The 15,360-nt window shown below is 48.8% G+C and overlaps 1 protein-coding gene across 1 annotated transcript in view; it reads right to left on the bottom strand.

The window, feature by feature from the left end:
- Window positions 1-11,148: 11,148 nt before the first annotated feature.
- NPLOC4 (NPL4 homolog, ubiquitin recognition factor) overlaps window positions 11,149-15,360 on the bottom strand; it is a 51,504-nt gene continuing 47,292 nt past the window's right edge. The window contains exons 16-17 of the mRNA XM_033138967.1: window positions 13,637-13,739; window positions 11,149-13,139 (exon numbers count right to left, since the gene is read on the bottom strand). Coding sequence (XP_032994858.1) covers window positions 12,982-13,139; window positions 13,637-13,739 — 261 coding nt within the window. The 3' untranslated portion in view covers window positions 11,149-12,981. The remainder of the gene's footprint in view (window positions 13,140-13,636; window positions 13,740-15,360) is intronic.

The raw sequence follows: 15,360 nt of genomic DNA, 5'->3' as shown, positions 1-15,360 counted from the left end.
CTTGTGCCCCCCATCTTTCCCAACATCAGGGTCTTTTCCAGGGAGTCTTCTCTTCTCATGAGATGGCCAAAGTACTGGAGCCTCAACTTCAGGATCTGTCCTTCCAGTGAGCACTCAGGGCCGATTTCCTTAAGAATGGATAGGTTTGATCTTCTTGCAGTCCATGGGACTCTCAAGAGCAGGCACCCCCCAACCTTCGGCTCTCCAGATGTTTTGGACTACAATTCCCAACATCCCTGGCCACTGGTCCTGTTAGCTAGGGATCATGGTAGTTGTAGGCCGAAACACCTGGAGGGCCGCAGGTTGGGGATGCCTGCTCAAGAGCCTCCTCCAGCACCATAATTCAAAAGCACCAATTCTTCGGCCAGGTGCTTAACTGATAATCAGTCACAGTCCATCATTTGAAAAATAAGACGTTAGAGCTGTCTTGCCCCAAAATGGCAACTAGATGTTCTGTTTTGGTGACTGCAACCTTGGTTTAAGGAGCATATAGATGTGTGTGTTTCTAACACTGGCTGATACCTTATTTTTTTGGTATGGAGGTGTTGTCAGGTATGCTGAATCCCAGGCTTTGACACTTGAAATCCCCTGTGCCTCGCAGCCATTTAAACCCGCTGGGGGGTGGGGAGTGGGAATGTCAAGGATACTCCACAGCCTTGCCTTCCCATCATCCAAATGCTAACATGTTGGCCCTGAGAAGGAGGCTGGGGCGGGGGCGGGGGGCAAGATGCAGGGAAATGAAGGGCAAGTGCCCATCAGCCATTCTGTTGGCTCCCCAGGGGAATGGGGAGTATTATATAAAACTCAGTTACTCATAATCTGGCTCCAGCTAATCTGTGATGTTTGGCTATCTGGCATTTTGGCACGGCGTTTCCCATTTCCGAGAAGGGGCCTCGGCTTGTAGAGCCAAGTTGGGGGTGGGCGACAAGGGAAGACAGATCCTGTTTACAATTCATTCTGCTGGTTTTCTCGTGACACTGGGTGGAGGTGGATCGTTTTTGTTTTTGTTTTATTTATTATTTAAAGGAAAAGCAACATTCCAGGCTAAGAAGCAAACGGCAGCCAGGGGAGCCGACTACCTAATTCAAATGGCATGACTTCGCTTTCAAATCATGACTAGGTTTCCATCCAAGGTGCCATTGAGATTTTCAGTGCGCTATCCCCAAGTATGGCACCTGCACACTCCTTTACGTAACCTGCATAGGGTTCCGCATGTGCGGTTATGGCGTCTGTCACTTTAATAAACCCGCATCTATGAAAAGCAAAGCTGCTCCTGATGGAACGCTCTTTCTGGTATGCAAGAAGAGATTGAGTTTGCGCTTTAAAATGGACACACAGGGGAGAAAGAAAAACTAATTTGGAGTCTGAATTCAGAGTTATCCGCTTGCTTCTGCAGTATGTGCAAGCACATTGCTATTTATCAACTGCCTTCATTTGCTCCCACTAGCAAGGGTGGGTGGGACAGATGTGATTATTCCTCAGCTGCGTTCAGTATTTCATGAGGCTGTGTACATGTTAATGCTTATGTGAAACTCTAGATCACAACATCTGGAAGGCAAGAGCCTGTGCACTGGCATCCTCTAAGATTCTGCACCCTGAAAGTCTAGGCATTACTACATCCTACGACGAAATGTAAGGCGTCGGCTGCAGCTGTCAGAAATGAACAGATTCCTACGCAACTGCCAGACACTTCCTTCGACTGTGCTTGACTACAACGATTACCCGTGACACCAGTGCTGTGGCCAATGCAATATTTCTTCTCAAGGTTCTGTGACACTGGAAATGTGCAAAGTGCAGGACATCACCTTTTCTGAGATCCGTACAATACTGATAATACTGAGAGGTGCCTCGTTCCCAGTTGAGTTGAGCTATGTGAGAGGATTTTAAGGAACAGGCCCCCTTGAAGAAGAAGAAGAAGAAGAAGGAGTTTGGATTTGATATCCCGCTTTATCACTACCCGAAGGAGTCTCAAAGCGGCTCACATTCTCCTTTCCCTTCCTCCCCCACAACAAACACTCTGTGAGGTGAGTGGGGCTGAGAGACTTCAAAGAAGTGTGACTAGCCCAAGGTCACCCAGCAGCTGCATGTGGAGGAGCGGAGACGCGAACCCGGTTCACCAGATTACGAGTCTACCGCTCTTAACCACTACACCACACTGGCTCTCTTGAGACTCAAACCACGCTCTCTAGATGGAACCATGTAGCTAAATTCTACAGTCCCCAGAATCCACCCTCCCTATACCTTTTGCAGTGCAAGCACAGAGTGAAATTGTCACCGCAGACCCACTAGCCAAGGAAAGGCTTCTATCTAGGTATCTCTCTCTCACCGAATCCAGTCTTTCAGGGGGGGGGGGAGACAAGGATAGACAGACAGATACATTCGGCCTCGAAAGCAATTGGTAAGATCCAGAACACTCCGGAACAGAGGAGGAGACACCTCAGCAAAGTTTCTACTGTGTTCCACCTGTCAGTGATTCTGTGGGTTTTCTCCCATTCCGGATCAGGACTCTCCGGCGCTTGGCTGGCAAGGGGGAACTTGCTTTCTCCACCTCTGGTTGTGCGACCCTGATGGGGGTCTTAGCAGCTGGTTGGCTCTGGCCTTTTTTGTTCATCTCATCCACAAAAGACTCCACTCCCTCAAAGCGCGTGGTCAGTTCTCCAAGCCGTTCCTTGAGGGCGTTGAATTCTAGGTACAGGTCGTTGAGGGCATCGGAAAGTGGCTTGATCCTAGAAAGGGAAGAAGCAAGGAAAGGGGTAAAACAAACGAGAAATTTCTCTATAGTGGGCTACATGGAGATACTTCTGCCCAAATCAAGGAGCACTTCCACAGCAACCAATAACATAGGTAAAGGTAAAGGGACCCCTGACCGTTAGGTCCAGTCGTGTCTGAATCTGGGGTTGCGGCGCTCATCTCGCTTTACTGGCCAAGGGAGCCGGCGTACAGCTTCCAGGTCATGTGGCCAGCATGACTAAGCCGCTTCTGGCGAACCAGAGCAGCACACAGAAACGCCGTTTACCTTCCCGCCGGAGCGGTACCTATTTATCTACTTGCACTTTGATGTGCTTTCAAACTGCTAGGTTGGCAGGAGCAGGGACCGAACAACGGGAGCTCACCCCGTCGCGGGGATTCGAACCGCCGACCTTCCGATCGGCAAGCCCTAGGCTCTGTGGTTTAACCCACAGTGCCACCCGCGTCCCTAACCGATAACATACCCTGCAACATTTCTCCAATGGAAACAGGGATGTCCTATTCCATCTTCATTATCTGTGCTATTTTTCTAGAAAAAGAGGTGCTGGAACTCACCATGAATGCCTCCCTTGTTCTCTTATAACGATAATGGTGCCCACCTGAGCAGTGATGGAGGAAGCCTCTCCGGCATCTGGGGTGGCGCGACCAGCCCATAGGGAGGGATGGGACGGGGAGCGCAGCACACATTGGGAGGGACGGGATGGGGCGCATGGCACCCATTCCTGCTTGCCTCCATTTTTGCTTGCCTACCTCCTTCCTGTCCTCTCCCCTGCCTGCTTGCCTCCTCCATCTGGGAGCACGGGGTAACGGTGCGCCGCTCCCCACGACTCCCCGGCCGGGCGCGCTCCGGCGTAGTGGCCAGGACGGGTGTGTGTGTGTGCACTCCACTGCGGCTGCGATTGGGCCTGGCTGGGATTTTGTCACCGCCCCGCCCCCCAGGATGGCACCCGGGGCGGACCGCACCCACCTTGCTCCGCTTCTGCACCTGAGAGGTGCCAGAACTGAGTTCCAGCTGAAAAAAATCCCTGATAATAATTATATTAATTATTATTCTTCTGTTATTTATATCCTGCTTATCTGACTGTGTTGCCCCAGCCATTCTGGGCCCAACATATCTAAAAGCATAATAAAACATAAACATAATAAAACTTCCCTATACAGGGAAGAACTTCCCTATACAGGGCTGCCTTCAGATGTCTTCTGAAGGTTGTATAGTTACTTATCTCCTTGGCTTGGGGGTGGGGTGGGAAGCATAACTCCATACCCTCCAACATTTCTCCAATGAAAACAGGGGCATCCTAAGGCAAACCAGAGCGTTCTGGGATCAAATCAAAAACCGGGGTGGCTTCTGTAAATCCGGGGGTGTCCCAGCCTGGAAAATAGGGACACTTGGAGGGTCTGCAATAATACTTAAAGGAGAAACACTTTGGCAAAAATTCAGAGCATCAGAAAGCGCAAGATCTTCCCATAATGCCAAATGCACACAGAGTATCTAGGCAGGGCAACCACCCAAAAACCAGCTACAAAAACCAAAGTTCACTTACTGGGGATTTATTCATAGTATAGCATGGACTGATAGAGGCAGAGGCCTCTCGCTGAGCCAATGGCTTTAGGTGAGGGAATGAGGGACCTGTGGCTGTCCAGATTCTGATGGACTTCCAACTCCCATGAGCCTCAGCCAACATGGCTGACGCTCAGGGATGATGGGAGTTGTAGTCCTACAATACCTGGAGGGTAACAGCTGCATCCTCCAAGCTTAAGACTGAGCCTTCACAACAGCGCCCCCCCCAAACTTGGGTCTCCAGCTGTTTTTGGACTACAACTCCCATCACTGGTCCTGCAAGCTAGGGATGATGGGAGTTGTAGTCCAAAAACAGCTGGAGACCCAAGTCTGGGAGACACTGCTTTTACAACTTATAGCCTACAAAACTGAAAACAGCCCCTTTGTCATGCACTTCCAAGACTGCTGCCAAACAGGCTGCTTTGCTGAATTCCAAGTAGGCGGCCATACATGACCAGCCGAACCCAAGATGGTGACCGTTCAGGAGGTTTGCACAGATCACAGCAGAAGTCCATTTTGTTGCCACCTTCACTACCCTGGCTCACCTTCCATAGTCAGGCAACACAGACTGGTGATCAAAGAGGAGGAGGTTCTTCATTTGAGACACAATAGCAAACTTCCAGTTGTCCAGAACAACAGTGAGATTGGCGCATCCCCTCATGTTAACTTTTTCAGCTGGAAGAGAGAATTGGGAGTATGAGAGAATATCATAGTAGTAATATAATCTTACCTTGGAAGTCAAACAGAATCCGTTCCGGAAGTCCGTTCCACTTCCAAAACGTTTGGAAACCAAGACTTTTGATTGGCTGCAGGAAGCGTTCACAAGAACATTCACAAACCAGAACACTCATTCCAGGTTTGCGGCGTTTGGGAGCCAAAATGTCCCAGTACCAAGGCGTTTGGGATCCAAGGTACAACTGTGATAATATAGAAGAACATACACCTTTTTCTGAACTATAGCACTTCTGCAGTTCCATTTCCTGGCTTGGAAAGGGAGGGCTCCCCCACCATTTACATCAGACCAGAATTGGAATCATTTGTCAGACTAAATAATTGCAAACAAAAAGTACACATATGAAATCCATCCCAAGACAGATGGAAAATTAGAATAAACTTGGTTTATCAGCTGCATTTTAAAACTATGTAGCCCACCTTGTTCACATCTGTTGATGGATTAAGAAGTTTATATAAAGACCAAAAATACATTCTAATACAAAACATACACAACTGAGAACATGGAAGCCACTTTAGAAATGGAGGTGTTACTATATTCGATGTCGAGACTGCATATGCCAAGGGAGGGAGGGGGATATACAGAACTGCCATTCTTTAAACATTTAATTTTAAGGAATTCGTTACCCTAGAATTATCTCTGGAAGTATATCCTCAAGTATATCGTGGTGACAAGATATAGAGAGTGGGAATGGATTTATGGGTAAATCAAAAAATGCTCAAACAGGATTAAAGCTCTATAGCAGACGCCTCCAAACTACGGTCCGCGGGCCGGATACAGCCCGAGGGACTTGTTTATCTGGTCTGCAGCAACCTCCGCTGCCCGCTCTTACCGGTGTGGCTGCCCACTTCCAGGTCAGAGGAGCACTGGAAATAGCTTGTGTGCATGCGCATCATTTCCGGTGCACGTCCGGGTGAGAGGAGGCCGGTGCGCATGCGCACAAGCTACTTCCGGTGCTCCTCCGTCCCGGAAGTGTGTCGGAAATAGCATGTGCGTACGCGTATGGGTGCACGCCCCCCGCCCTCCGCGCGATCAGCGCTGGAGGCACCAGCCCAAGGCTGGGTAAGTTTGCTGACCCCTGCTCTACAGGATAGTGGGGAGGGGAAGTTTAATCTTCTGTCCAGTTTCAAAAGCATTGTGAATGTACGCAGGGGAGATTTGGGTCTTGTGTTCAAAACCTTCACAAAAGTGGGTTTTTATGCTGACAGTGCAGAAACCAAGCTTACTTTCTCACCTGTCCAGTGCGAGTTGGCTGGCTAGAGCCCATGTATCCTATGAGCTTTGTGTTAGCCTTGCAAAACCAAGAAGGCAGGACCTGAGCAAGGATAGTAAAAACGGGAAATCTGCAGCCCCTAATGCAAATTTGCAAATGAAAATGAAACAAAAGACAAAACAAGCTTTGCGCGGCATCAGCCCACTCTTTGGCACCCAGCAAATTTGGAACCTTTACCTTCAGATCTGTAGTCCCATTCTGACGTTGCCTGTTGCCTCTTTGGTTTGGCTGCGCAACAGATTGCCACCAAAAGCAGTAGGGAGAAGATCTGTCTCATGGTGCCTTTGCAGAGGGACAGGAGAAGGAAAAATGCATCAGAGAAGCCTCCCTTCCCCAAGTACTAGTTCCGCAACAAAAGTCCCCTTTCCCCACCTCTATTGCTTTGACGGCTCCCATATGGACATTTCCCAGCTGGGATGGTCACAAGCTGTTCATACCAAATGGAAAAGGGAAAAAAGGGCCTCTCTGGCTCTGCAGCCATAGCAACGTCACATTCGCATGTGTCCACTTATAGGTCAGGTCCCGCCAAGTCTGTGTGCATCAGGCACAAAGGGAATGCAGCCCAGTGGTTTGAGCCAGTGATGCAAGAATCTGGACCCAGGTTTTCCGGAGCTGTTTCCATGCCCCCTTGGACAAAACATGCCAATGCTGTGTACCCACAAATATGGCATTAAACCTTCTAATCTCATTTGGGGGAGGAGAGAGAAAGGCATGCCCTCCAACATTTCTCCGATGAAAATAGGGACGTCTTACCTATTCCATAATAAAATTTTATTATTTATACCCTGCCCATCTGACTGGATTGCCCCAGCCACTCTGGGTGGTTTCTACCATATATAAAAACATAACAGAACATTTAAAAACACTTTAAAACAGGGATAGGCAAACTCCGCCCCGCCAGATGTTTTGAGACTACAATTCCAATCATCCCTGACCACTGGTCCTGTTAGCTAGGGATGATGGGAATTGTAGTTCCAAAACATCTGGAGGGCCGGAGTTTGCCTATGCCTGCTTTAAAAACTTCCCTATGCAGGGCTGCCTTCAGATGTCTTCTGAAGGTTGCATAGTTACTTCATCTCCTTGGCTCGGGGGTTGGATAAGTCCATACCCTCCAACATTTCTCCGATGAAAATAGGGGCGTCCTAAGGAAAAGCGGGACATTCCGGGATAATATCAGAAACCGGGATGGCTTCTGTAAATCTGGGACTGTCCCTGGAAAATAGGGACACCAGGAGGGTCTGGAGCAGCCAGAAAAGCATTTGCTACATCCTTGTAGTGGAGACAGAGCTGAGAAGGGCTGGCAGCACTGGACAGGAGACATACCAAACCTGCATCTACAGTAGCGACTACAGACAAGGAGCAAAGCAGAATTTCTAATCTGTAGCCTTGGGACCAGTAACAGGAGGTTCTCTTCATTTTGACCAGCCCAACAATAATTATCTGTGTAGTCAGGCTGTTTATCTGGGTTGCTCAAAGTCTACATGGTTTTGCTTGGTTGCTGGAAAACGTTGGCTTATCCTTCGCTTGCATCTACTTCCTACCCGTGATCTCAAGGGTGACCCCACCATTTTAATCCAAAACATGAAGAAATAGCAGATAACTTCGCAGGGCTGGATACACTAGAATCTTCTCGGATGTTAACTCCATTCTTTCCTGTGATTTTTGTGCTGACAAGCTGCTTGGATGAGAGGCTAAGAACAGCTGGTACGACAGCTCAGAACTTTTGTATGCTGTCTTCATCCTCGGACCCTTGCTTGCCTCTATTAATTCTCTTCCAAGACATCAGAGCCATTGCAATGGGACCCAAGAACATACAGGAGACACTCCTGGGAACTGTGTCCGAATAGGAGGCAGAGATTTGGCACTAGCAAAGGGTACCCCAAAGGATGCAGGTGGTGCTGTGGTCTAAACCACAGAGCCTAGGGCTTGCCGATCAGAAGGTCGGCAGTTCGAATCCCCACGACAGGGTGAGCTCCCATTGCTCGGTCCCTGCTCCTGCCCACCTAGCAGTTCGAAAGCACGTCAAAGTGCAAGTAAATAGGTACCGCTCAAGCGGGAAGGTAAACGGCGTTTTCGTGTGCTGCTCTGGTTCGCCAGAAGCAGCTTAGTCATGCTGGCCACATGACCCGGAAGCTGTCTGCGGACAAACGCCAGCTCCCTCGGCCAGTAAAGTGAGATGAGCGCCACAACCCCCGAGTCGTCCGCGACTGGAATGAATGGCCTGGGGTCCCTTTACCTTTTAAAGAGTAACCCACAAACACGGCAACCCCTTTAGAGAATGTTCTCCCCAAATAGCTTGAGAGCCAACAATGCTCAGAACTAGGTTTATAGACTGCAAAAAAAGGAGAAACTCCTTACCTGTTGAACAGAGAACCAGAGATGGCAAATTGTGGCAGTTGCTCTTTCAAGTCCAAGGGTTTTCTTCTCTCTCTCTCTCTCTGGCCAAGGTCTGCCTCTCTTCGCCTTATAGCCAAGCTGCCCTGGAATTCTGCCAAGCCACACAGCCGTCTTCTAATTGCAAACAGATCCTTTGGGCCTATTGAGAGGCCCCCAGGCCATGGCTTGTTTCCTTCAAAAGGGGTGGGGGGAGGAAGGAAGGAAGGAGGAAGCCTACAGGACAGTGGAACAACTCCCAGGAATTGCAAAAGTACAAGTTAGGACACAGACACGTGGAGAAAGAGGGCAAGAGAGCTCTCTCCTGCCCAACTGAACTGCCTTTGGTTTGTTATGGAGCTTCAGGGAGTTTGCAATCCAATTCCACTGCACAAGTAGGAATTGGGAGCCCAAGGTCAGTTGATGCTAAGGCAGAGGCAGGGAATACGTGGTATTCCAGATGTCTTTGGACTCCCAACGCCCAACAGCATGGCCAATGATCAAGGATGATGGAAGCTGAAGCCTAGTAACATTTGGGAGGACCACAGGCTCTCTGCCCTTCTTCTAAGGGCTACAAGAAGACAACCCCTCCCAGAACTTGCTTTCTTTTGGATGGAGTGAAATATTGCTAGGAAGAGGCTCTAACCTCTCTTTTAAACTCCCATCTCTTTCACTTAGGGTATGGGTGGGTCTTCACAGGAGCTGTGGAGTGGAAGTGCATATGCTTTTCTACCTGCCTCAAGTTCTCTCCAGCTCCAAGGATCCATTTACTCCGAGGTCAATGCTTTGGTGGATATTCCAGAATTCGGCAGTCATCTTGGATGCTGGTCTTCTTTACGGGACAGAAATTGCCAGCTCATTTCCATGTCATTTCCTTATCTGCCAAGTGACAGAAAAGTGTTGGGAGGGGGATTTACTGTATGTATGCAAACAGGGGAGTTTTCTTCAAAGCCAGTTGACATGTGTACAAGGAAGGCAACTTTCAAAAGCTAATGGGCTTTGGGTGAAGGGTTCAAGTGTTGGGACACTTCATAGAAATCCAGAAAACCCATGTCTGCCTATAGAATTCTCTTTCAGTTTCATATTGAGCAGCTTCCAAGTCCATAGTATATTTAAAAGGATTTCACAAGCTGGACCTAACCTTACATCCCATTGCTAGTGCAATTTTTCAGAATTATGGCAAGTTGCCACTTGGCAATTTGCAAACAAACTAGATGTGCAGTTGTGTGTGTGTGTGTGTGTGTGTGTGTGTGTGTGTGTGTGTGTGTGTATTGGGCACTCTTATTTCAATTGCGCATGCTTTGAATAGCCAGGAATCCAGCTCTTTGGAATACACTCTCTGAAAAATAAGCATTAAAGCTGCTCACAGTCCCTGCTAGTAGCGAATTAGCCCACTCTAACTTTCAGCCCAAACTCACTACCTCCCCTTGTAAACATTCAAAATTAAAAGTCTGACTCCAAAAAAAGAAAAAGAAAAAGAAAAGATGGTCAACTAAGAGTTGAAAACCCAAGAATCCTGCAAGCCCATTGTTCCTTGAAGCCAATTAACAAAACTGTACATTGGAAGAAGAGACTCACTCATTCACCTGCTTTTGCTGTAACCAGGAAAACTGATGTTGGGCAGGATTCTAAGTTGCAGGTCTGAGGAATATTGAGCGTTTTACAATAAAACAATCCCTTTTACAATTTAAAATGTTTTGCTGCCACTTTGTTGTATGGGCAGAAACAAAGCAAAAACAAGGGAGACTGGCTTGCAAAGCACTTTCAGCGAGATCCTTCGAAGCTTCTCCCTCCTAGACTACTCAAGTGAGCTCTTAATCTAAAGCAACACTATAAACACCTAAGTGACAACTGTATGTTTTACTTGGCAGAGCTCTGAAGAAATGGAGATGAGATACTAACGCTTTGCCTAGTACAGAGGTACCTTGGTTGTCAAACGGCTTGGCTCCTGAACAAATTGGCTCCTGAATGCCGCAAACCCGGAATTGAGTGTTTCCGTTTGCGAACGTTTTTCGGAAGCCGAACGTCCGACGCAGCTTCCGCTTGAGTGCAGGAAGCTCCTGCAGCCAATCAGAAGACGCACCTTGGTTTTCGGTCAGTTTCGGGAGTCGAACGAAATTCTGGAACGGATTAAGTTCGACAACCAAGGTACCACTGTACTGTGTTTTTTCTGTAGACAAAGCTTCACCATCTTCAGCAGAAGGGCTGCTGAAATACCACATTTAGCACCCCTCCTCCAGTTGCCAAAGTCCCTAGCAAGCATTTAGGGCAGGCAAGGACTACAAGGTTTGAAGTGGGGAGCTCAGATCAAAAGATTCTCACTGGAACACTGCCCTGAAGAATATCCAAAGCCTTGTCTGGGGAAAGCTCTGTTAATCTAAGAGCTGCACAAGTTCAAAATGGATGGGAAGAAAATCAAACACAAGAGGACAAGGCAGGCAAAATAACAGACCAGGAGGCTTCCATTTCAGACACTTTTAATATATATTTTTTATTTGCAGGGCTGTTATTCAGTCAACTCCAGTCCAAACCAAACACACACCTCTGCAACCCATAGAATGAAAAGGAATAGCAAGGGTAGCTACAGCCCGGTGAGTTCAAGGAATCTAGTCAAAACACAAACCCAGGAAAGAAGAGAGTCACATGTCCTGTCAGCAATAACAAGGATCAGGTGAAGTGTTGGTTTAAACACCTGATGGACAAAGCCCAAGGTATTTCCAGCCATGGAAAGGCAGAGACTGCATCACTCATGGCAGCTGTCTGGGAGCCAGGCTTACAGGCCCATAAAGAAAACTGGTAGCTGGGGTGGAGGCACATTTTGTTGGGGTGGGCATCTAACAAGATAAAAATTATGGGATGCCCTCTGTCCCCATAACCCAATGGATGGCATTAATGCCTTGCTTATGTGCTATAAAACTGATGGGAGTTGCCTGGGTGATGAACAGGCTACTTAGGTGTAGAAATACTGCTGTGCAAGAGGAACCAAATGTGCCCTAACACTGCTGGCAGAGATGCTGGGAATTTTTGGACAATGAAAGCACATCTCTGTGTGGCAATGGAGGAGCTCACACATCAGAAGACACGAGGAGCTCGAGGGCACTGCTAAAAATGTGGTTATGGGAAGAGGAGGCAGGCAAGTGTTCTGGAGGCAGGATAATTTCCAGCACCTCGGCTGCAATTTGCCTGGATCGCGCTGCAGCAACACAAAGCTCCTTTCAAGATGCCGACAAACGTTCCATTTAGCTTTCCCTGCTGGGATGCTATTTAAGTCGCTAACAGGCACGAGGAAAGGTACTTGCGAGGTTTGCCTGCTCACAGCTACAAAGACCAGGAATCGGCTTTAAATGCAAAGGGATGACAGCATATGGAAATCTGGGGCAAGCAAACTGCTTGTGAACTGCCTGCCCAACCCTGAAACAGCCAGGATGATGCCGCGAATTGCGATCCGCTTCCAGTTCGGGAAGCCAGCTGGTCCCCACTGCCCGATTTGGGCAAGAACGGCCCTCTGTTACCTAGCTCTAGCTGAGAAGCACCAGGAGACAGCTGTTTTGATAGAGCTCTTTAAATTTGTGGCCATTGTGGCTGAGCTGGACAACTGTAGACACCCTACCAAGTTGAGAAGGGTGTTCTCTCCTCCTCTCTCTAGCCGAGATAGTCAGTCTGGGACTTAGCCCAGGGGGCTACAAAGCAACTGTATGTTCTGCTAGTGCAGCTCAATTTGGAAGCTCTAATTAGAGGCTGGACCGAAGTGACGCAGGCACCAGGGACCCAGCGATTCTGGGGCTAAATGCAAAAAGCATGTCAAGGGAGCAACATTAGGCAAGCTAGCCTGGGGACCCAATTGACCCCTTCAACACAGCTGCCTAGCCTCACTGTGACTGGCTTAAGGCTGGGGGAAGCTTGTGGCATGCAAGCCGATGGGGGGGCGGGGGGGCGCAGCATGACCACACTGCCATGTGGGGCTGCGCGATGGCAGCTCCAGAGAAACATGACCACTGGCTGGCTTTCTACAATACTGAGAGCAAAGGAAAGACAAGGCAGCAGCGCCGGGCAGAGGGGCTGTGCCATATCCCTCCCCCCAAAACATCCAGTTCCACCTGCAAGCTGTCACCCGCTGGATGGCACCGAGTGCCCACGACGTGGGTCGCTCCCCGCCCCACCCCCACCTGCCCCGACCCTCAGGGTGCATCATCCCAGGAGGAAGAACAGTCCCCCGCCTGGCTAAGGGTTTGCCTCTGTATTTCTGCCAGTTGGTCTGTAAGGGCCGCCCCGAATGCTAAGCCGAGAGGGGGCCTAGCTACGCGGGAGGCTGCACATCTCGCAGTGATCTGTGCCCGGCTGGTTCATGAAGGTGCAGTGCTGGCAGGCCCACATGGCGGAGGTTGTGGCGTGAGTGGAACCACCCATGGCACCGTATTCTTGGAGTCCTGGAAGCTGAACTCCAACTGTGCCTAGAAAAAAGATTTTTTAAAAAACAGGAATCAGGATGGGGGTTAGGAAAGCTCTGACAAAGTGGGGGAATTTTCAGTTGAACATTACAGAAAAGGGTAGCTTTCTCTAGTTTGTGCAGAGCTATATACCAACCATATTTTCTCCTCTTCTGCGAGGTCTGTGCAGCTTTGAATCCCCTCTTAGTATTATTTGTGAGAGAGACTTATTTGCTCTCCTGCACTAGATCAAGTTCGCCGAGTTGTTCATCCCCAAGGATTACACCCTTGCCCGCAGACCGTTTCACAAATGTTTCTTTCCTTTGGCCAGGGAGACTGCTATCCTTGGCTCGAGCCCCTTCCTTCCTACCGAGATCTCTCCCCCACCCCCCAAAGTGACTGAGGGAGCTCAAACTCGAAATCACAACCCTGGGCGATCTGATGACAGATAAACCAAAGCTCTCCAGCATCTCTGCAGAGGTGCCCAAATCCTAGTATCAAAGGGAAAAGACATGACATACTGCAGAGCTGTTCAATGGTGGCCCATTGCTCAGATTTCTTCCAAGTCTGTGCAAGCTCTTCATTCCGAGTCCTGACTGCCTCCAGCAACAAGCTGATGCTATCCTGGAAGAGAGATGATGGGTCAGGTCATAGCTAATCCCATTTACCTCGAGGATACGTGAAGTAGTGGGGCTGTTCAGGAAGAATCTCTTTTCTCCAGAGCTTCCCCCACCCCCTCCAAATCCACCAACTGTAGTGGTAACATGACTGCTTATTTAACAGTAAGGCCCCCTTGCAAATAACACATCTGTAGGGCCAGACACAGCTAAGTAGTCTTGCCAGTGAACATCCCCAAAAAGACCACCGATATCACAGTGGGGCTCCCCCCCTTTCCCCATACCCCCAAAGTGGCTCTGGGGGAGGATTGGAAAAGTCCCAGAACAGCATATGGGGTGGGGGAGAGATGGCTGATTGTCTCATCAGGCAAGCAGAAAAGCTTGGGTTGACTGGCAGTAAAGATACACTTCAGTTTCCAACAATCTAACAGCATCCCAGTGCCATCTCAGGTGTGCTCTCTACCTCCCTTCCAGCTTAAAGGGCCAGCAACCCTATAAAACAAGAAGAGGATGAACCGCGCACACACAGAACACAGCCCTGCATGGCTGTATTTGGGGGAAAGGAACTGTCAGTGTGAACTCCTTCAACCAGCCAGGACAGCGCCCAGAAGAAGCAGACCACAGTGGCGGTGGCGGGAGTGAGTTTGAATGGCAGGTCGCAGTACAGCTGCAGTCTTTCACACACTCGTTCTTCGGCAACCGCAACTTGCTACATGCAAGTGGCAAACTTGCATGGCTGTATGAAGATGACTTAGCTGAAGGGGACATCTTGTGCTCCAAACAGCAGAGGGCGCTAGAGGCCACTTCAGAGATGCAGGCTTAAGACTTTTGAGTGCATAATACTGTACATGTCTCTCACTAATATGTATCGGCTCAATTCAGAAACTGGCAAATAACCCCAAAAGACAAAATGCAGTGAAAATGTGAAGTACCTCCCCCTTTTTATGGGCTACATGCCTATCTTGTCACCACTCTTGCCCCACCTTTTTGCACTAAATGTAAGTAATCAGGGTTGTTGCTGTTTTTTAAAAAATAGTAATAATAAGGGAGGAAATACATTGTTCGGTGTTTGTCTTGTTATCTAACACAAAGCATATTTGACTGGTCCTGCTCTCCAGTTGCCTACTGGTAGACCCAGCTGTTCTGCAAATGCTGAATGATTGCAGTTCTCAATACATGGCACAAGGCTAGGGTCGTTGCCCCCCCCCCCTTTGGGTGTTTACTTTTTGGGAGGGAGGCAACTGATCATGCAGTGGTTTACGACTGGGCAACTGATCATGCAGTGGTTTACGGCAGGAATTTCTGATTCAGAGAAATTAAATGAAGTGCTTCCAGTTGTCAGTGTAGCATCCAAGTTGGCTCTTGTCTTGTCAAAGAACATACCAATACAAACAACACAAAAGGCCAAGCTGAGACCACCACACTTAAATCCCACGAGCATCTTTGCTACCAACCTTGAAGAGGCATTTCAAGAGACAGGGCAGCCTGTGGTGTATGAGAAAAGATGCTTTGCCAAACTACCTGAAGGCGAATGTAAAGAGAAGCATGTAACTTTCTGCCTCCAAGCAGGCAAGCAAGCAAGCAAGCAAAGGAATGCTTTGATGGTGTTTCCTGCTTGGCAGGGGGTT

Source organism: Lacerta agilis, chromosome 2 (assembly GCF_009819535.1).
Source record: "Lacerta agilis isolate rLacAgi1 chromosome 2, rLacAgi1.pri, whole genome shotgun sequence".
Classification (NCBI taxonomy): domain Eukaryota; kingdom Metazoa; phylum Chordata; class Lepidosauria; order Squamata; family Lacertidae; genus Lacerta; species Lacerta agilis.
The sequence above is the reverse complement of the archived record's forward strand: the minus strand, read 5'-3'. Positions and strand labels throughout refer to the sequence as shown.